The sequence below is a fragment of the Protopterus annectens genome, chromosome 12.part0, assembly GCF_019279795.1.
Source record: "Protopterus annectens isolate FY-2018-M chromosome 12.part0, PAN1.0, whole genome shotgun sequence".
NCBI classification, from domain to species: domain Eukaryota; kingdom Metazoa; phylum Chordata; order Ceratodontiformes; family Protopteridae; genus Protopterus; species Protopterus annectens.
The window spans coordinates 1259085735-1259107299 of NC_056746.1; the positions used below are offsets into that span (position 1 = coordinate 1259085735).

At 40.1% G+C, this 21565-nt stretch overlaps 1 protein-coding gene across 2 annotated transcripts in view; it reads left to right on the top strand.

The window, feature by feature from the left end:
* Nucleotides 1-21565, top strand: part of MAP1LC3A (microtubule associated protein 1 light chain 3 alpha) — a 412466-nt gene that overhangs the window by 241597 nt on the left and 149304 nt on the right. For both annotated transcript variants that reach the window (XM_044090279.1, XM_044090280.1), the window contains exon 2: nucleotides 5627-5682. In XM_044090279.1, the coding sequence (XP_043946214.1) occupies nucleotides 5627-5682 (56 nt within the window). The remainder of the gene's footprint in view (nucleotides 1-5626; nucleotides 5683-21565) is intronic.

A 21565-nucleotide genomic window follows, 5' to 3' on the forward strand; every position in this document is an offset into this window, starting at 1 on the left:
CGGGAAAGTCCAACTGGACACATGTCTTTTTTGAGTGGAGGCCTGGCGAGAAAACTCCAGACACAATGGTAAGTTACAAACTTGAGATAAAAATTACATAGATATGTAGAAAATGTATGTTACTAAACTACTACATAGATCTACCTTATACATATCAGCGTGGCTAAGCTCACGAAAAGTATGTAATAGAAATGATTCCAAGATAAGGTTAACTGACAGCAAAGGGTGTAGTTGTCATCTAACAATTACACAATCTTAGGGATGAAACATTTTACTTTCTTCTTTGTGTGACCAGTGGCATGTTGGCATTTTCAAAATGTTTGATATGTGCAGGTCACCTATAGTCTCAGTGTGACCTACATCCTTCCAGGCTTCTGGGATGAGTATCGGCTGAACTTGGTTTCAAACCAAGAGCTGCTCTGTATTAAAGATTGTATTGTTTTGCTTCTTTGTAAATTTACTTGTTAACATATCCTCAACAGTACAGTCACAACTTCCTTTTATCTTTTTGCTGGCAGTCCACACCAGTCACTCTGGTGTTTTACACTGGTCAGCTTCATCCCAGTAGCATCCGATTACTGGATTAAACTTAGTGCCTTTTCCACTTGAGATGTCTGAGCACCTGTTGGATGAAGCGCTTACAGGTTTCATGTAATTTTTGAAATAATCCTAATTCTGCTGTAGTCATGAGATAAAGGTCCCATAATGGTGAGGTACATCTTCCTCCCTCATCATTCCTCTTTCTATCTGTAGAGCTGCATTTTAAATAAGTCACCCTGGCTATCTTTGGTACGTCCATGCAGAACGCAAATTAACTTATTTGCCTCATTAATATTTATTGGATTGCTTCCTAGTGTATTCTTAGGCTATCCATAATTAATGGCTTTTGATGCTCAGTAGCAAACTGTCTTTTCTGTATCTTGTCACCAAGCAAATAGTCTTGGAGGTGGAGTATTCAGCATAATTATGTCTGGTCGTGCAATTGGCAAGTCCTCTAGCACCTGTTAATACCAAAGAGAGAGCTACACTTAAAAATCTCTCAATGTAGCAGGGCTTTTGTGTACTTGACCCGAGTAAACTGCACAAAAAAATTACCAGATGCAAGAGAAAGAAAGACATAAGCATTTGTAGCATTGACAGAAAGATAGCAGGTAAAGAAACTGGGTTAGTCATTCCTATATGAAGCTGAGGGCAGAGGGATTATATTGCCCCATACTTTAAGTTGGGTCTGTATTATATCCTCGAAGAGTCAGTTCAGCGAACGGCATTTTATATCGAAATGTCATTCAGCGGACTCGCTCTTATGTGTGCCCCCCACCCCCCGCTAATTGTATATATCAACTCCGAGATCGCACTACAGTGAGGAAAGGGCAAATTTTCCGATCTTCACTGTACCACGATCTCACTATGAACCGTTCACTGAACAGCATTTCAGTGTAAAATGCCATTCACTGAACTGACTTCTCGAAGATATAATATAGTCCCCTTAAGTACCTGGCAAGTTGTGCAGATTCTTACAAGTGGTAACGTGAATAGGTGTACAGGGGGAAGGACAAGGATCGCTGTGCTAATGTAGAAGGTAAAGGACCCAATGAGACTAAACATTAGCTATTAAAGCGATACTGTCTGCTCTATGCAGCTAAACAAATGCATCTGTTAATATAGACTGAAAAGGTTTACAGGGCTGGTTACTTTGCTCATAATCTTTTAGGCCACATTCACATATTTTAAAACTGTGAAATGAGCCCTTAGATGTTAGATGAACATGATGATTTGTAACCAAAGCAGATGAATGTAAGACGATGCTCTCTGACCTGCACAAATCACCATATCTGTTCCCTATGGCATTTGTCCTCTGTCTCTCTCTGTCTCATATTCATATAATCTGCCAGTCTATGGTAACTGTGAATCTTAATTTAATTATTTTTTTTCTGTTATGCAGTTTACTTGCTCAAAATTCAGTGTGATCAGGGAAGTACATTATAATGCCTGAAATTATTTTTTTTTCATTAATAAGTATTCCTTTGTGAACAGCCTTCAGTTCTTTCTGACAAACCCCTGAACAGCTACAAGGAGTGTTAATTGAATTTTGGCAGCTTGGAGCAAAGGTGACAATCATTTTTTATACATTCCAGTAAGCTACATTATATTCCCTGCTCAAAAAGTATGCATGCAGATTTACAGGTATGTAATTAGTAAGATATTTCTTGTATCTGTTGAAAACAGATGCTTCTAAATTTGACTGTTGCTTTTATGACCCTTAGAGGGCTGCACATCATAATTTAAAATAACTTCTCATATTCTGAGAGTGTCTGTTATTTCATGTGTGTCAGGTACACAAGAAGGCAACATATTGGACAGCAAAAATGTATTATAACTGAATAACGTACTACTGTGATACTTCTAGAACAGACTTCCCAGTCTCATAAAACAAAGTTCATCCCTGTCCATATTCAAGTGCAACTTAGATTTATGGATAGGAAACAGAAAATTTACCCCAGGACTGCCCCCTGTACTACTAACGGACAGAGACAGCTCCTAAATGCTTTATCCCATGAATGGGTCCCCTCAAATTATGTATGGTATGATCCCAGTCATTCTCATTGGGGTAATATATAATTATCGATTATGGGATGGGTAAGGCCAGTCCATAACCAGATGGGATAGGTTATTTCAAGCACCTGGGAATTTAGTTAGGCTCAAAATGGCCCATGATGGCAGCTAGTGTAGTACTTACATATGAAGTTCTAAACTGTCCGGCAAAAATCTAATTTGTTCTCAAGAGTATTCCATTTCAGCAAACTATACATCCCACTAAGAAAAAATGTCACCTAAATTCATATGTGTCATGCCTTGTAAAAACCCTCGTAGTTTCCTTAGCTTGCACACAAATACCATGACAATAATTTCATTTGGAACCCCATACTGTTGATTGTCTTTCTACCAGATCACAAACAATACTTTTAGGTTTACTGGTGCAAACCTTATGGTGCAGATGGTTAACAAAATCACAGAAGTGGCTCAAAAGTAAAAGCCCTGGTGTTGTGTAATAGCTGTCCACTATCTTTCTTTGGGGTTATAATACAAATTGATGGGCTTCAGTTCCATTTCAGTTTAAGTCCAGGTCCCACATTACCATATGTATAAAGCTGTGAAGGCATATACCGATTTTCATTCAAAGTCATAACTTTCCACAATGATTGGCCAACCACACACTGATGGCTGTTATACTTGTTTCAGGATAATTAGGTGGTCATTTAAGAATTCATTCACTGGGTCCATCTGTTAATTAGGAAAACAAATATATAAGGATCAGTTTTACCATACAGATTTTATTATAGCTTAACAAAAGCAAAATTAGTTATGAAAACTGGCCAGGAATGTTTTTGCTTAAAGTGAAGTGTCACATTGTTGGTATGTATTGTGGTACTTTGCATCATCTAAACCAGAATGTCTAAGTATGAATTTGTGCTTTTTTTGTTTGCATTGGGCAGCAAATTCAACTTAGTACTTCGCTGCTGATACATAAATTCTACCATTTAAGACACGGAGACTCAGTTTTGACTTACATATGTAACTATGGTTTGCGTATGGTCACAGCCATAAGACTAAAATCGTTCTGCTACTGCTAGTCACATCTCATCTGCTTATAGCCAGCTGTGTGGTGCAGAGGGATGAAGTCTTGGCTGTGACCCGGCTGACCCAAGTACAAGGAGTTGATCAGGTGCTGGAAGAGCTGGACTTCTCACTGCTTGTTCATCCTGGGAGGGTGGGGGTTAGAGTGTGGTGGATTCCTGTCTGACTGATGTGCTTCATTCAAGCAGGGGATTTTAAGAACAAGAGCCAGAACCTAGATGGATATGGGTTTGGGCTTCTAAAGCTAGTGAAGTTAACCCTTATCAGCGGAAATAAAAGAGGGCTCATTTTGGGTTAGAAGGGTACAGGATGTCCTGGTGATGCAGGTACCCATGTCACCAACAAGGGTGGGATTACGGCTGGGGTAAGGTTAGCAGGAAAAAGTGCCCAGCTGTCTCTATTAATGAAGTGGACCTACAGGCCTGTGTACGAGGTAGGGAGCAACAGTGGCATAGAATTAATGACCACTCAGTGGGCCATATGACTGCAGGGGTGTGTCAACAGTATTGGCTGATATGGTAATTTGTGAATTGATGCTATTCAACCTCCCTTTTGGGAGAGTGACGTCCCCACATATTATCGCATTAATAACAACGTCCTAAGCACGCAATCAGTTGTGAGGGATTTGGGAACCTAGGTTGATAGCAACCTGACTTTTGACCACCTTGTTGCTTCCATTGTACGTCAAGCTTTCTAAATAGCCCACCTCATAAGTAAGGGTATCTCATCCAGGGGCAAGGAGGTCATAACATCCCTGTATTCTTCCCTTATAAGGCCAGTTATTGAGTACAATGCCCCCTTTGGGATGTACCTCACAAAGCACATGCAGCAGCTGGAGAAACCACAGAGGTTCCTCACCCGGAGAATCCAGGGCCTCAAACATCTACCCTACACAGATGGGATAAAAACCCTGTTCCTCTACTCAGTTTCATACAGACTCCTCAGAGGTGACCTCTGTCTGGCATACAGAGCAATCTCAGACCCCACCTTGATAGGACTACTACATATCCGCAAGTCAAGCTCCACTCAAGTAACCTGCATGCACAACCTCAACCTGGTCTTTGACATCACTAGGACTTGTTGGTGGGACAGATTTGTGTCCCAGAGACTCCCCCATCTTGTGGAATAGACTCCCTCTCCACGTCAAGCAAAGTACCTCTTTATCTCTTTTTAAGTGCAACCCAGATAACTAGATGGGAAACGGAAAATACATCCCTGGGATGCCACCTGTGTCCCTGCTGGACAGGGTCTTTGGGTGTTGACTTGTTTAAACATGGGATAAACTCTTGGCTAGACTTATAAGGGCCTCAGCGCCAATAGCCTAGTAACTTCCTATGATGCTATGATCCTATAATGTAAATAGTGTGGGGTATTAAAAATGTGTATCCCTTATGTAAACCACTTACTAATGCAAGACATATTTATTTATTAATTTTCCCTAGTTTCACAGAATGTGGCTAGGTAGTGTACCTCAACTACTTGGTTTTGGTGCAAAAACGTGCATTTCAGGATACATTCCATCAAACTAGATTTAAAAAAAAAATAGACTTGCGTTAATTAGCACTTTGCATATGTCACATGTTTATGTGTACCCCTTAATATTTCCCTGTTAATTTTTCTGTGAAAATGAATGAATGAATGACGCTAATGGTTTTAAAAATGTGCTACTGTGCAAAGAACGCTGGAGTAAAGAAATACAAAGGCAAGGTCATTTAATATTTCCTGTATGTCCTGGTATCTCATTGCCAAGCCTCCTCTTTTGTGAAAAAAATAACGTGTTGTTCAAAAGGAATGTTTTAAATAGTGTTGTTCAAAAGGAATGTTTTAAATAAAGTGTTGTTCAAAAGGAATGTTTTTAATTTATGGGCAAATCCATCTCTGATAATCATATTTGATTCTTTCACTGTTAGAAAGAAGCAACACTCTTCTATTATATATAAACTGAGATTTGTAACAGAATTTTAAAGATGGTTCTCATTTTTATTTGCAGGTGAACGTTGTAAAGAAGTTCAACAGATCCGAGAACAACATCCCAATAAAATTCCAGTAAGTGCAGTCTTAGCCCTTTTATTTCACTTGTATGATGTGTTAATGGTCTACCAATTTTCTTCTTTTCTGATCTGTTGGATACTGTTCATAGTGTTGGGATTTATTCTGTCCTGTCAGCTGGCATTCAGTAATTGTAATATAAACCAGTTTGTTGGTGCTGTGGTGACCTGATTGTTGACTTTCCTCCAGTATTTGTTGTTAAGTAGTGTTCACCGCAGGCATACAGTGTGGAAACCCCAGTCAAGTAGTTTGCATATGTTTGAAGCCTCTAGCAGATGTGTCCTTGCACTGTGTGCTGGAGTAGTTGCGACTGGCAGCACAACTGAGGTGTGCAGTATGTCGTCCACATTGCAGTGTGGCCTGAATATTGCTCTTCTCATTCATGTTGCAGAAGACGTTAAAAAGAATGGCTACTAAATTAACACCCGTTACCCACCTTAAGTTCTCTAACATTGATTCTGAAAAGGCAACATGGAGTTGTAGACTTAGGACAAGAAACAAAATCCAGAGTGTATGCCATATGGCAAACATTAGTGTGGATAACTCTTACTGTGGGGCACTTGCATTGACATTGATTTTCACTGCTGCCTGCCATTTCTTCAGCACGACCTCTCGCATGAGGACGAAAATACAATTTGCTGGACAAGCAAGTACTAGTTACTTGTTAGTTCCTTTCATCTAAAGCTGTGGCATACTGTGTATTGCAAACAAGAATAAAACATGTATATGTCTGCTGTTTTGCCTTTTGCTTGTTGCAAAGTAACACTCTTTGGTAGCATGCAGTTTTCCTTTAAGCTCAGCCAGCCTGATTTATTTCCTGAACTTGTTATGCTGCTTTGCATCATGGTGTATGTAGTTTTGTTATAGACAATTTGGTTTACAGCCAGTGACTTCTATTTTTATCATATGGATGTAGGGAATGCTTTGAGGGGGTGTTGTGACAGCAAGAAGGCAATGCTAAAACTCTGAGGAAAGGCAAAAGGATTGTGGTAATATGCAGGAGGGCAGAATTAGGGTATATATGATGGGGTGTTATAGAAATGTAGCTTTCACACAGAGACTTTAGAGAAAAACTGGATGGGCAGCAGCCTTACTGTTGCCCCCACCCCACAAAAGTGTCAGGTTACATATTTGGCTTGCTGTTTTTGATGTGTTGTTTTTCGTCAGCTGTACTCGTAGGCATGTCTAAGTGGGGCTAGAACATTTGGTCTGGCATCCTGCTAGGTGTAGATTGTCTCTAATCAATGCTAGGGGAGAATGAAGTAATTGTGACTTGGCCCGGATCAACAGTAAGGCAGTCAAAAAAAAAAAAAAACAGACTATAGCACCACATCTAACAAGCCAGCCTCCCTAGTTGGTGCATTTTTACATCTCTTGGATAAACCATCAGTTCTGTTTAACCACTCATGAGACCTGCCTAATATTTATCTTGTGCATTCTTAAATTTTACAACTGCTTTTGAACGAGTTGCTTACTCAGGAAGGCTGATTCTGCATTCTCCAATCTGTCTATGAAATACTTCCTCAATTTGCCTTTCCCCGTTTTTTTGCAAACTGTGGTTACATTTCTGATTGCATGCTTTTTTGTGTGAACAGCCTAAGTGACATCATCTGCCACCAACCATCTTGCACTTTGTCATTCCACTGATTCTTCTTCTATTAGTGGACTAGTCTATTACTGACATAACCCTATCTTCAAGTAATTCCTTCTTCCCAGGAGAAAATGCTGTCCTAGTGCACAGCTGTTTTCTTTTGCATTAAGTAACTGTTAGTTTATGTATGTGTGTTTATATACATGTGTGTGTGTGTGTGTGTGTGTGTGTGTGTGTGTGTGTGTGTGTGTGTATGTATGTATATATATATATATATATATATATGTGTGTGTGTGTGTGTATATATATATATATATATATATATATATATATATATCAGTGGTGCACGTGTGGCCCTCGATGCTACACCATATGTCCCCCAGAGAGTAACTAAAAGAATTTTAAAAATGAAAAAATGCTATGCCTTACTCCAGTCATGCAAACTTTCCAGCACTTGCTTACTTACCTAATTGACTGCAGTTGTGCACACTTCTGATTGTAGCTGCAGAAGTAACTATTCTTTGTTGTTTTGTAACTTGTAATCTGTAAACAGTAGTAACTTTCTGCAAGAGTTTGTAATAAGTCATGGCTGCAAACCAGAATAAAGTTAAACACAAAGCTTATGTAGAAAACAGGCAATTTCATAACTGCTGTCTTAAGTAAAAATGCCAGTTACCTGTACCTATTGTTAACTTGTAACAACTTACTATGTTTTGAGGTGGCTCGCAGATGCATTAAGAATTTGTGTAGTGGCCCTCCCCACAAAAAGGTTGTGCACCACTGGTGTACATATATGTATGGGTGTGTGTGTGTGTGTGTGTGTGTGTGTGTGTGTGTGTGTGTGTAAGTATACATATAAATGTAAACACACCACTATGTACATATGTAAGCATCATTTGCATCACTTTGACTATACACCACAGATGTTTGATGACATAAAAAAGAATGAATGAAAAAATAAATAACTGTCAGTCAGGAATTTATCCCCTCAGCTCTTCTATTAGAACACAGTATGCACCCCCTTCAACATACCTATCAATCTTTAGCTCAAAAATCAAGGAGAAAGCAAAAATAATGAAAGAGAAAGGACCAATATCACAGACAGGTATTACCTTCGCATACTTAGAAATTTGCTAGAAAAATAAGCTTTGCATTAACATTCTTTTTTAACTCAGATGCTTATCTTTATTTAGGGTCTTCAAGCTTCATTGATTTTCTAAAAAAGCATCAAACCTTTACAAAGAACAGACCAAAATATGAAGCAAAACATGAAAGAAATTCTGTGAAATCGGGGACAATTGATAGCATTTAAAACACACACACATGTGCAAACACACACACACACACACACACACACACACACACACACACACACACACACACACACACACACACACACACACACAGCCTTAATTTCTCCCATAGTTTATATTATGTTGCTGCTTGTGGCTGGAGGGAACCTTTGTATGTTCTTTATTGGATAGGCTTGTAATGGTGTGTATACCAGTTACCTAGTATTTATGTATGAACCTATGAATGTAAAGTTGTCTTCTCCCCTCCTGTCTGGGCTACTTGCGTTCCTATGCTCGGGGTAGTGTAAGTGTCTGTGCTCCTTATTTCCCGTCAGCTGCCTACATTCTGTTGCAGGGATGTTTTTAGCTGATTTAATGTCTGCCCAGGTTCACCATCCCACATGCTATGCCCTTCCTAACCACTGCCTCATTATTGCAGTTTTTGATTTTCTAGCTTTCCTTGGCTCTACAACCTGTTCTTTCCGTTAAAACTTCCCTTTTACAAGTCTCTGTCAGTTTTCTAACCCTCCCCTTTGTCTGCTTCTGGTTTAGAATTCACTATAAACCTGTGGGATCCGCTTCTGTCTGCCTTCCATGCAGTCATCCTGTCATATTTGATCCATTTGTTCTCTAGCTGTGGCTGAAACCAGTCATCGTCTTTCTTCCATATTGCTTGGCATTTTTTCTGTGTACTGTCCTCTCCCACCCTCTACGTGGTGACTGATTGTTCCCCTCCTCTGTACTAGTTCTTTTGAAACCTTTGCCAATCTGTTCCTTTTTGCAATGATCACACACAGTGTAGTGCATTGTTATGCATGCAACACCTCAGTACTGTCCATTATGCAGTCCCTTTATTATTATATTCTATCATCACACTGCAAGTTTTCATTTAATTGCTTTCGTAATCTGCAATTTTAGGCAATTACCCCTTCTTTTCTTATTTTGTGTGTGTCTTCCCCTGTGCTTTAATATATTTTACATATTTTACATCAATAGATGTTTTTTATAGCAAATTTGACTTGCCACATCATGCTGTATGTGCCAGTCCTGATTCTCATTCTACCAGAGTCCCTTGCACTCACTGTATTCATTTCTTAACGACATGTCCACTAACCTTTATTCTGTTCCCATTACCCTTTGTATGTAATGCAGGAGCTCTTTTATCGCTTCCTGAATATAGTACAGATTGCATCCCCTTGGCTTTTATGCAGTCCCTTTAAAGATATTCTCAATCATCTTTATTTCCTTTTTTATTAGTAAAATTCTTTATTAAATCATAATTTACATAATGACATAGGTACACATATAAAATTTTTAACAATTATCATTCGCTCCAACGTTATATAAATTGCACAATACCTGCCTTCCCTTGAACTTTACCCTACCTCCAGAACATTATTTTGCATACATTGTTCCCACAAATTCCATTTATTTTTATGCAATTTGCTCCTTCCCTTTTCTGAAGATTACACCTACAGTTCTTTTACATCCTTTACAGCCACTGGGGATGCACAAGCCAGTGCATTTCTTTGTGCCGGTCCCAAGCCGGGATAAATGGGGAGGGTTGCGTCAGGAAGGGCATCCGGCGTAAAACTTCGCCAAATAATTCATGCAGACACCAATAAATATTTCCATACCGGATCAGTCGAGGCCTGGGTTAACAACGATCGCCATCAGTACTGTTAGCCAACAGGGTGCTAGCAGAAATTGGGCTACTGTTGGCGGAAGGAGAAGAGGCGGAAGGCATGGCCAAAGGCAGGAAGAGAGGAGAAAGGCTAGGACTGTGGTAGTGAGGGTCGGAACTTTGAATGTTGGCAGTATGACTGGTATAGGGAGAGAGCTAGCTGATATGATGGACAGAAGGAAGGTTGGGGTATTGTGTGTTCAAGAGACCAGATGGAAGGGGAGTAAGGCTAGGTGTATCGGAGGTGGGTTCAAATTGTTTTATCATGGTGTGGATGGGAGAAGAAATGGCGTAGGAGTTATCCTGAAGGAACAGTATGCTAAGAGTGTTTTGGAGGTGAAAAGAGTGTTGGATAGAGTGATGTTTATGAAGCTGGAAATTGATGGTGTAATGATGAATGTTGTTAGTGCATATGCTCAACAAGTTGGGTATGAGATGGATGAGAAAGAAAAATTTTGGAGTGAGTTGGATGAAGTGGTGATGACTGTACCTAAGTGTGAGGGACTGGTGATTGGAGCAGATTTCAATGGGCATTGATGGGTAGGTATGGTGTTAAACAAAGGAATGCAGAAGGTCAGATGGTAGTGGATTTTGCAAAAAGGATGGACATGGCTGTGGTGAATATGTATTTTAACAAGAGGGAGGAGTATAGGGTGACATACAAGAGTAGAGGAAGATGCACACAGGTGGATTATATCTTATGTAGGAGGGTCAGTTTGAAGGAGATTGGAGACAGTAAAGTGGCGACCGGGGTAAGTGTAGTTAGGCAGCATAGGATGGTGGTTTGTAGGATGATGTTGGTCATCAAGAAGAGGAGGAGGAGTGTGAGGGCAGCACCAAGGATCAAATGGTGAAAATTGAAAAAGGGTAATTGTGAGGTGGAGTTCAGGGATGAGTTAAGACAGGCACTGGGTGGCAGTGAAGAGTTACCAAATAGCTGGGTAACTACAGCAGAGCTAGTAAGGGAGAAGGCTAGAAAGGTGCTTGGTATGACATCTGGACAGAGGAAGGACGAAAAGGAGACATGGTGGTTGAATGAGGAAGTACAGGAGAGTATATAGAGAAAGAGGTTGGCAAAGAAGAAGTGGGATTGTCAGAGAGATGAAGAAAGTAGACAGGAGTATAAGGAGATGAGGTTCATGGCAAAGAGAGAGGTGGCGAAGGCAAAGGATAAGGCATATGAAGAGTTGTATGAAAGGTTGGACACTAAGGAGGGAGAAAAGGACCTGTACCGATTGGCTAGACAGAGGGACCGAGCTAGGAAAGATGTGCAGCAGGTAAAGGTGATGAAGGATAATGAGGGAAACATACTCACTAGCGAGGAGAGTGTGTTGTGGAGATGGAAAGAGTACTTTGAGGGGTTGATGAATGAGGAGAATGAGAGGGAGAGAAGGTTGGATGATGTGGGGATAGTGAATCATGAAGTACAATGGATTAGCAAGGAGGAAGTAAGGATAGCTATGAAGAGGATGAAGAATGGAAAGGCTGCTGGCCCAGATGACATACCTGTGGAAGCATGGAGGGTTTTAGGTGAAATGGCAGTGGAGTTTTTAGCCAGATTGTTTAATGAAATCTTGGAAAGTGAGAGGATGCCGGAGGAATGGAGTAAAAGTGTTTTGGTACCGATTTTTAAGACTAAGGGTGATGTGCAGAGCTGTAGTAACTACAGAGGGATTAAACTGATCAGTCACAGCATGTAGTTATGGAAAGAGTAGTGGAAGCTAGGTTAAGAAGGGGCGTGATGATTAGTGATCAGCAGTATGGTTTCATGCCGGGAAAGAGTACTATATATGCGATGTTCTGAGAGTGTTGATGGAGAAGTACAGAGAAGGTCAGAAGGAGGTGCATTGTGTTTTTGTAGACTTAGAGAAAGCATATGGCAGGGTGCCTAGAGAGGAGTTGTGGTATTGTATGAGGAAGTCGGGAATGTCAGAGAAGTATGTAAGAGTGGTACAGGATATGTATGAGGGTAATGTGACAGCGGTGAGGTCTGCGGTGGGAGTGAAGGATGCATTTAAGGTGGAGGTGGGGTTACGTCAAGGATCAGCTCTTTCTTATTTGCAATGGTGATGGACAGGTTGACAGATGAGATTAGACAGGAGTCCCCGTGGACTATGATGTTTGCAGATGACATTGTGATCTGTAGTGAGAGTAGGGAACAGGTGGAGGAGACCCTGGAGAGGTGGGGATATGCTCTAGAGAGAAGAGGAATGAAGGTCAGCAGGACTAAGACAGAATATATGTGTGTGAATGAGAGGGAGGATAGAGGAATGGTGAGGATGCAAGGAGTAGAGGTGACAAAGGTGGATGAGTTTAAATACTTGGGATCGATAGTTCAGAGTAATGGTGAGTGTGGAAGAGAGGTGAAGAAGAGAGTACAGGCAGGATGGAGTGGGTGGAGAAGAGTGTCAGGAGTGATTTGTGACAGATGAGTACCAGTAAGTATGAAAGGGAAGGTCTACGAGAGGGTAGTGAGACCAGCTATGTTATATGGGTTGGAGACAGTGGCACTGACAAAAAGGCAGGAGTTTGAGCTGGATGTGGCAGAGTTAAAGATGTTAAGATTTGTAGTGGGTGTGACGAGGGTGGACAGGATTATGAATAAGTACATTAGAGGGTCAGGCCAGGTTGGAAGGTTTGGAGACAAAGCCAGAGAGGCAAGATTACGTTGGTTTCGACATATGCTGAGGAGAGATGCTGAGTATATTGGGAAAAAGATGCTAAGGATGAAGCTGCCAGGTAAAAGGAAAAGAGGAAGGCCTAAGATAAGGTTTATGGATGTGGTGAGAGAGGACATGCAGGTGGTTGGTGTGACATAGCAAGATTCAGAGGACAGGAAGAAATGGAAACAGATGATCCGCTGTGGCGACCCCTAACGGGAACAGCCGAAAGAAGATTATGACAGTGTTCAGTACTTCACTTACCATGGATTTAGATTTTGATTTCCATTTTGTAGCAATTGCTTTTTTGTCAGCCAGTAGCATTACATTTAGTAAGGTCTTAGTATGTCTAGGCAATTCAGATCATATGTTCCAGCTCAAAAGAATCATTTTGTTAATTGTACCAATTTGCTCCTCCACCAGTTGCAAGCCAGAAATGTCCCATTGTTTAATGAAATGTGTATTTTAAAAAGAAAAAAAGAGGATTCAAACATTTAAAGTGTTAAACATTTCTGTAGCATTTCCCTTTGATGCATTTGCCTTAATAGTATTTGTATTTCTGCTGATCAACACTGCCCGTTATGTGCTACCACTTTCATTTTATAGCTCCTCTGTTTTCTTTCTTCTGCATGCTGATTTACTACTCCCTTCACATCTCTTTTTTTCTGCTGGTCCTGTCCATTTATATCTCTCCATCCACACTTCCTATCCATCCTGGCCAGCTGTTCCTTCCACAGCTGCTGACACTCTCTCCATACTTGTTCCAGCCTCCTTCTCTTGTGTAAACTGATTGTTGTTCTGCACATCTTTCCACTCTTTCCATCTTCCCTTTCTGTTTTATCACAGTTGCCACCTTTGACCTCCTCTTTTCTTTTGCTGTTCACATATTTTTGTTCCAAATGAGCTACCATCCTGCTCCCAGCCATTAGTGTTGCTGTTGATCATCCTTTTCCCTTGGTGCTGGACTTCAGTTGCCAGCACCTGTCTCTTGCTATCTGGACTATTTAGGTACATGAAATCTGAGACTGAGAGCTATTTCTTTAATGATGCAAATTGCACTTCTGTTCCTCGGAAGCTGGATTTATTGCACTACTGCTGCTTTGGCCTTCTGTTTTTTTTCAGTAATGAAGCTCTATGCTAGATCTCTGTGTTTTGAAATCCATGTTTCTCCATAATGTTTTTGACTGGCAGTGTGCCATTGTACCATGTGTACAACCGGAAGCCTAGCATTACTAGTTCATCTCTGCATGTGTTCTTTTCTTTTGAAATAAAGGGCTGTACTGTAGTCATAACTATCATCACTAGGCTTAATTCCTTGGTTATAATTCTGCCATTTGATGTTCTGAGCATCTGGTCCTTTGTTTTATAGCTGTGCATTTTGCACAGCATGTGATTGGGTGGTCTGTCCTGTCTTTCTTTCTTCCCTACTATTTGCACTTTATCAGTTGTATCATCCCTGTTTTTAGGGAATTACCTGCTTAATTATAATGCACTCTCTCCTATTGATATAATTTTGATTCTTGATAGCATTTCTTTAATATGGTAAAGATGCTGAAAGACTGAATATCTACATTTCCCAGAAAAACATGTTCATTTAAATGCATTTTCCCATAATTTGTGTATCCTGAAGTGGTGTTTTTTTGTTTTATTGCCACATTTTCCCAAGATGCAGCAACCTCAGAGCTGGCTGTAACTACAGTGTCTGTGGGAAAGCTACTGAAAAATTTATCATGGAAATAATCATTAAGGACATAGGGAACCTTCAAGCACTGAGCCCATCTCAATTTGGATTTGTCAAGGGCAGGTCATACTTACTCAACCTGTTGGACATTTTTGAAAAGGTCACCAAAGCAATAGATAAAGGCAAAGCAATGCATACCTCATACCATGACCTGGCTAAACCTTTTGACACAACTCCTCAGTGAGGCATAGTAGAAAAGCTAAATAAACTGGGAATAAACCCCTATGTCACCCACTGGCTTGCCAACTGAATCACAGATAGGGCACAGGAAATAAAAATGGGGAAGTCACCTCTAGAAAGAGACCAATCAGCAGTGGAGTTCCCCAAGGTTCTGTGCGGGGAACTTTCCTGTTTCACATTTATTTCTCTGAAGTAAAAGCCAATACCAAATGGCTGTGGCTGACTAAGTTTGCAGATGAGTGCAAACTAGGAGCAGTCATTCAATCTTCAAGTGACTTAAGCATCCTTCAGGAAAGTTTATCCCCAATAACTAACTGGTGCCAAAGTCATGGACTAAAACTGAATGCCAAAAAAGTGCATCACTGTATCCTTTAGGATGTTATCTATCCCAGGGAGCAACCGCATTGACAGTACTCCTCTAATAGTTGACTCAGTTGTTCAGGATTTGGGAACTTATGTGGACAGTGACCTAACTTTCAACCAACATGTGTCACTTGTCATAAGAAAGTCCTTATATACTGCACAGCTTAAAAACAAAGGAATTGTGTCAAAATCTAGGGATGTCATTGTCCCCCTTTACTCAGCACTCATCTGGCCAAACATAGAGTATAAAGCCCCTTTGGCATGCATCTATCCAGACACATGCAACAATTGGAACACTCACAGAGATACCTTGCTAAAAGGGTGCAAGGTCTAAACAACATGTCCTACATAGACCTACTCAAAGCCCTGTCACTATACTCTGTATCCTACAGACCGGTAAGAGAGGACCTGTGTCTAGCATACAAGGCATCCTCTGACCCAGTACTGATGGATTTACTGCACATCAGCAAGTGAAATGTCATCAGAAATCATCTGTCTAGGGATTAAACCTCTTATATCTGACAGAGGATGCCACTGCTCTGGCACAGATGCCTCCATCCACATAAAACAAAGCTCATGCTTGTCCATGTTCAACAGCAGCTTGGATCTATGGATGGGAAACTGAAAATTTACACCAGAACTGCCCCTGTACTACTAATGGACAGAGGCAGCTCCTAAGTGCTTTATCTCATACATAGGTCCCCTCAAATTATCTGTGGTATGATCCCAGCTACTCTTATTAGGGGTAATATGTAATTATCAACCATGCGATGGGTAAGGCCAATCTAATGCCAAATGGGATAGGGTAATTCAAGCACCAAAAGGGAAATTGTATTGGCTGAAAATGGCCTGTAAGGAGAGAGAGCCTAGTACGTAGTACCTACCTATGAACCTGTGGGGAGGGTTAAGCTTCCCACAAGCAGATTGTAGAAAGTTTGTCACAGTAGTGAAAGAACTACATTTGTAAGCAGATTCAAATCTAGGAAACTGCACTTTGATGAATTTGCAGTCCTGGAACCATAGTAGATTCCTAAATGTTCTAGTAAAACACTTTTGGCAGAAAATAGAAGAGATTTGTTTCTTGGGCTATGACTTTATATCTGTTACATTGCTTCCTGTCAGTGTTTCTAGGCTGTTTAAGGTACTTCAGTAATATTGCAGATGTTACAGATATCTTCAATAACTCTCTGAGTCAGCAAATTGTTCCAAAATGTGTCAAGGGCACGACAATCATTCCATTACCGAAGAAGTCTCCACCATCTTGCTTAAATGACTACCGCCCTGTAGCCCTCACCTCCACAGTGTTGAAGTGCTTTGAAAGGCTGGTCAAGGACGCCATAACATCTGGGCCGCCTGTTGATCTTGATCCTCTGCAGTTTGCTTAACGAGCAAGCCTCTCTACAGCAGATGCCATCTCTCCAGCACTCCATCCATCGCTGGAACACTTTGAGAATAAAAACACATACACAAGGGTACTATTCATGAACTTCAGCTCTGCTTTTAACAGTCATTCCTCTTCATCTGGTAATGAAGCTGCTCCAACTAGGAGTCAACACTCCACATTGTAACTGGATTCTTGACGTTCTCACAGACAGACCTCAAAGTGTGTGCAGGAAATAACTCCTGAGGTAGTATCATTCTTAACACTGGAGTCCCACAAGGATGTGTACTAAGTCCCTTGCTGTTCACCATGTTAACACATCATTGCACAGCCAGGTATAATACAAACCACACCATCAAGCTTGTTGATGACGCAGTGGTGGTGGGCCTCATTAGTAACGACGATGAAACAGTATGTAGAGATGACAGCTGATTACCTGGTGTGGAAATAACAACTTAGCACTAAACACGAACAAGACAAAAGAGGTAATTGTGGACTTCAGGAAAAATCACTAGGGACATTCTCCCTCACCAGCAATGGGGAAACAGTGGAAACAGTGAGAAGCACAAAGTTTCTGGGAGTGCACATCGATGAGGACTTGTCTTGGAACACAAATACAAATGCCATAGTCAAGAAAGCGCACCAGAGATTGCACTTTTTGAGAAGGCTGAGGAAAGCGAATCTCCCATCGACAGTTCTCACTACCTTCTACAGAGGTACTATAGAAAGCATCCTGACGAACAACCTTGTTGTATGGTGTGGAAGCTGCTCTACCTCTGAGTGCAAATCCCTTCAGAGAGTGGTGAAGACAGCTGAGAGAACCATCAAGACCACCTATCCACGACTTGTACTTATCCAGCTGTCTCGACAGGGCCAGAGAAAAAATTAAAGACTACACTCTCCCTGCTTACAGACTGTTCCTGCATCTGTCATCCGGAAAGCAATTCTGAAGCATACATTGCACAACTATGAGATTCAGGAATAGCTTCTTCCCTAATGTTATCAGGATGCTGAACTCTAGTAACCACTACACTCCATGATGGCCATCTGGGTCAGTAGAAACTGTAGAAGCTTGTCTCAAATTGTGCATTAACCTGGTTACCAGTCTCATCTAATACTTAGTGCAATATTCACTATGACTGTAACTTATAGGCCATCTAGGATAGTAGCAATGCAGTAAAATCTCCCTTCTTTCAGTGCAATACATCTTGCGAATTTGTAAATTAACCATAGTGCAGTACTCTAAGGTCCATAATGCAATACTCACATGTTTCAGTACAATACTCAATGTCTTTTCTGTGCAAGGTTCAATGAAATGTGTTACCTAAGTACCTGTGCAATTCTGAAGTCTCATGCAAGTAAGTGTTCACTGCAAAAAAGTGTTAAAATGTGTTTCTAATTATGTGCAGTATTAGTTTGTCTACCTGCATGTCCATGATGTAATAGACAGGTGTTATCTGTGTAAATGTATAGCTAAGTAAAGGAATAGGTGATGTAATAGCTAGGTGTTGCATGTGTAAAGGTCTGTTAAAATAGTCTATATGTTGTCTGCACATTGAGTCAAGAGACACAGAAGTTCGTTCAGTTTTTGCACTTGTGTGATTTCTGAATGGCAATAAAGTTTAGTTTGACTTCTGACTTTGATTTGATTAATCATATTTGACAATGTTTATGTTTCTGCAATCTGTACCTGTCTACAGCTATCTCACAGACAGCAGCTGATCCTTTTGTCAAGGTCTTTTTTAATGAGGTCCTATGCTTAACACCTCCAACAAGATGTACCGGGTTTATATTAGAAGAACGAAAACCCTAAACCGCGAACGCTCACATGAGCGAAAATGCCGGTGATGAAAGTTGCTATTGTGGGGGGCTGCGCCCCCGCACCCCCCACTAACTATATATTCTAACTCCGAGGTCGCACTACAGTGAGTAAAGGGCAAATATTCCACTCCTCACTGTAACACGACCCCGCAATCCCATTTTCAATTCCCGGCATTTTTGCTCATGTGAACATTCGTGGTGTAGGGTTTTCGTTCTTCTAATATGAACCCAATGTACCTCCCTTTCTTGGGATTTAAACTTCATGATGGAAAGGAGAAAGGATTTGGCAGAGCTAAAATATATCTCCTGGAAATCACACTTTCTGGTTGCTTTTACTTGTGGCAGAAGAATTTCAAAGTTCATGTACAGAACCCCCTTGTTATTTAATGAAAAGGTGTCATTGAGAACAAATGTACATTTCATGCCAAGAATACCAGGTCCATGGAACCTAATAATTTTCAAGTATGCCTACTCACTAGCTTCATATATACCTGATCCAGTTCAACCTAAACCTCTTCACTCGGTATTTGCTTAAAGCATGGAAAGTGGGCATTACCCTTCACAAAGACATCCGTACGTTGGACCTCAGTAATTTCAGATCCATTAACTTAATTAAGAAGACAATAAATTAAACACGAACTAGAAAACCAACACAGCTGAAACGGAGCAGGAAAAACGGTACTTCAAACGACCAAAAATATAAGGAAATTTATTAAAGTGTGTTAAAATAAAGCGCTTTTCGTCTAGTTTAATGCCACAGACTTCTTCAGACAATTACTTCTAAAAAAGGCTTGCTATATATACATATATATATATATATATATATATATATATATATATATATATACATACATACACACACACAGTTACAAGGAGAACCCAATCAACAGGCAAAAAGCAATTAAACAATTAAGCAATGAACTACTACGTACTGTTTTTTTAAAAAGGCAGCCACAAATTCATAGCAGCAACAAAAAGTGATGCGTTAGCATTCGTTACTAAAACTATTTTGTCAAAACCACACCTATTCATTTAATATAACTTTGACTTCAGAAAAGCTAAAGACAAAAATGTAATTATATAATATTGACTATAAGAAACAGTAAAAAGTTACAAATGTTTAAACATATTTAAAAGTAATGACATTATAAAAGGCTTAAGTGAATAAAAAACTAAGAAACTAAAAAATTAGTAAGCACACAAGCATTTACCAGGATGAAAAGTTTACTAACTATAGACCTGTACAAACAAAGTTGTCATCTACATAAACTCTTGATTTTCAAAATGCTGCTTATTGAGCAGTTTTCATTGAGACCAGAAGCGTTGAAGGCATCAAGTCTAATCTGCCAAAGCAGTTCTAATTCCTCTAATTTAAAACCTGTTGGACCACCTCTTTCACTTGCTATAACCTGGTCGATGACCATGAATTTGAAGGAATGGTTGGGAAAAAGAGAGATATGTTTTGCTAGAGCATTGTCATGTTTATTTTTTATAATTGCATAAGAATGCTCGTAAATGCGGTCTCGGAGACGGCGCTCTGTCTTGCCTACATAAAATGCAAGACAGCTTGCGCACTGGGCCAGGTAGACCACCATTTTCGAGTTGCAGTTGACCGTATATTTCAAGTTGTAAGTATAGTCTTCAAGTTTGAACCTGTTAGATTCTGTAATATACTTGCAAAAATTGCAGCTTTGACATTTATACATACCCACTACTCTACTTATAGGTCTCTTTTGACACTCAAACAAGTCTTTTAAGTTTTTTGCTCTCCTAAAAATCACTTTAGGTTTGATCCCTAATTTCTGACACAAACCCTGATCAGTCATAAGTACCGCCCAATTTTTATATAAAATCTCAAGACAATCCCTACTGTTTGTACTGTAAGTTGTTATAAACATGGAGCTTTCGTTAAGTGGGTCAGAAATGGATTTAGACCTTTGAGAAGGATATGGATCTAAGTCAAGAATAGTATGTTGGTCGAAGTGGACCTCGTCTAGAATAGGTTTATAAATGCGTTTATCACATTTTTGGACCACTTCTTCTACAATGTTGCTGACCAAGCTGTCAGGGTATCCTCAATGAAGGAACATGTTTTTAAGAAAAGTACATTCATCGAGGAAATCCTGGTTAAGCGTAACAATACGGGCTGCTCTGACTAGTTGGCCTTTGACCACAGCTCGCTTTTGATGATATGGGTGACAGCTTGTATAATGCAAGAAAGTTTGAATAAGTACTCTTTCTATGAATACTATCTGTAAGTCTCTGAAGTTCAGTGTTTTTCTTCAGCTGAATGTCCAAATAGGCAATGGACATGGTGTTAAAATTAGATGTGAACTGGAGAAAATTAGTAGTCGCATTCAAGTAATCTACAATTTGTTCACTGATTGTGGCGTCACCGTCTACTACTATAAAGATGTCGTCGAGGTAGCAGGTGTAGTAAATGAACCTGTCACTAAAGCTACAATTATTAAAGACAAAGAGGTCTTCCCAGTTGGCCATTACGGAATTAGCTACACTCGCTCCACAAGGTGAACCCATGGCGACGCCAACTTGTTGTAGATAAAAGTTGTCAGCATACATGAAGTAGTTGTTCTCAAGAGTCAAGACCAATAATTCATTGACTAAAGATATCTCAACATTTTCACCTCCATTCTTTCTCATAAATTGACTGACCCATTCCAAAGCTATGTCATGTGGTATACATGTACACAAGTCTTTAACATCGACCGTGAGGAAGTTGTAGTTACTGCTAAAGACGAGATTTTTAATGTTGTCAAGAAAAGACCAAGAATCTTTACATATGTGGTTGATTTTCACCAAGTATTTCTGTAGAATAACATCTACCACTTTTGCACAAGGGTACGTAGGTGATCCTCTACCGTCCAGGAGTGGACGCATTGGAGGGTTGACAACGTCCTTGTGCAATTTAGGTATTCCAAACAAGTAGGGAAATCTTGGGTAAGATGTACTCATGAAGTTGAAGGTGTTCTGGTCAATTCTGCCTTCAATGAACATCTCTTCAATACTTGGTCCTTTATGGTTTTATAAGCGCCATTAATTTCGGATCTCGAACTAAGTGAGTAAGAGGGACAATCCAAGAGTTGGAGCATTCTTGACTCATAATTGTCTTTGTCAAAAATAGCTAAACCCCCACCCTTGTCTGGTTT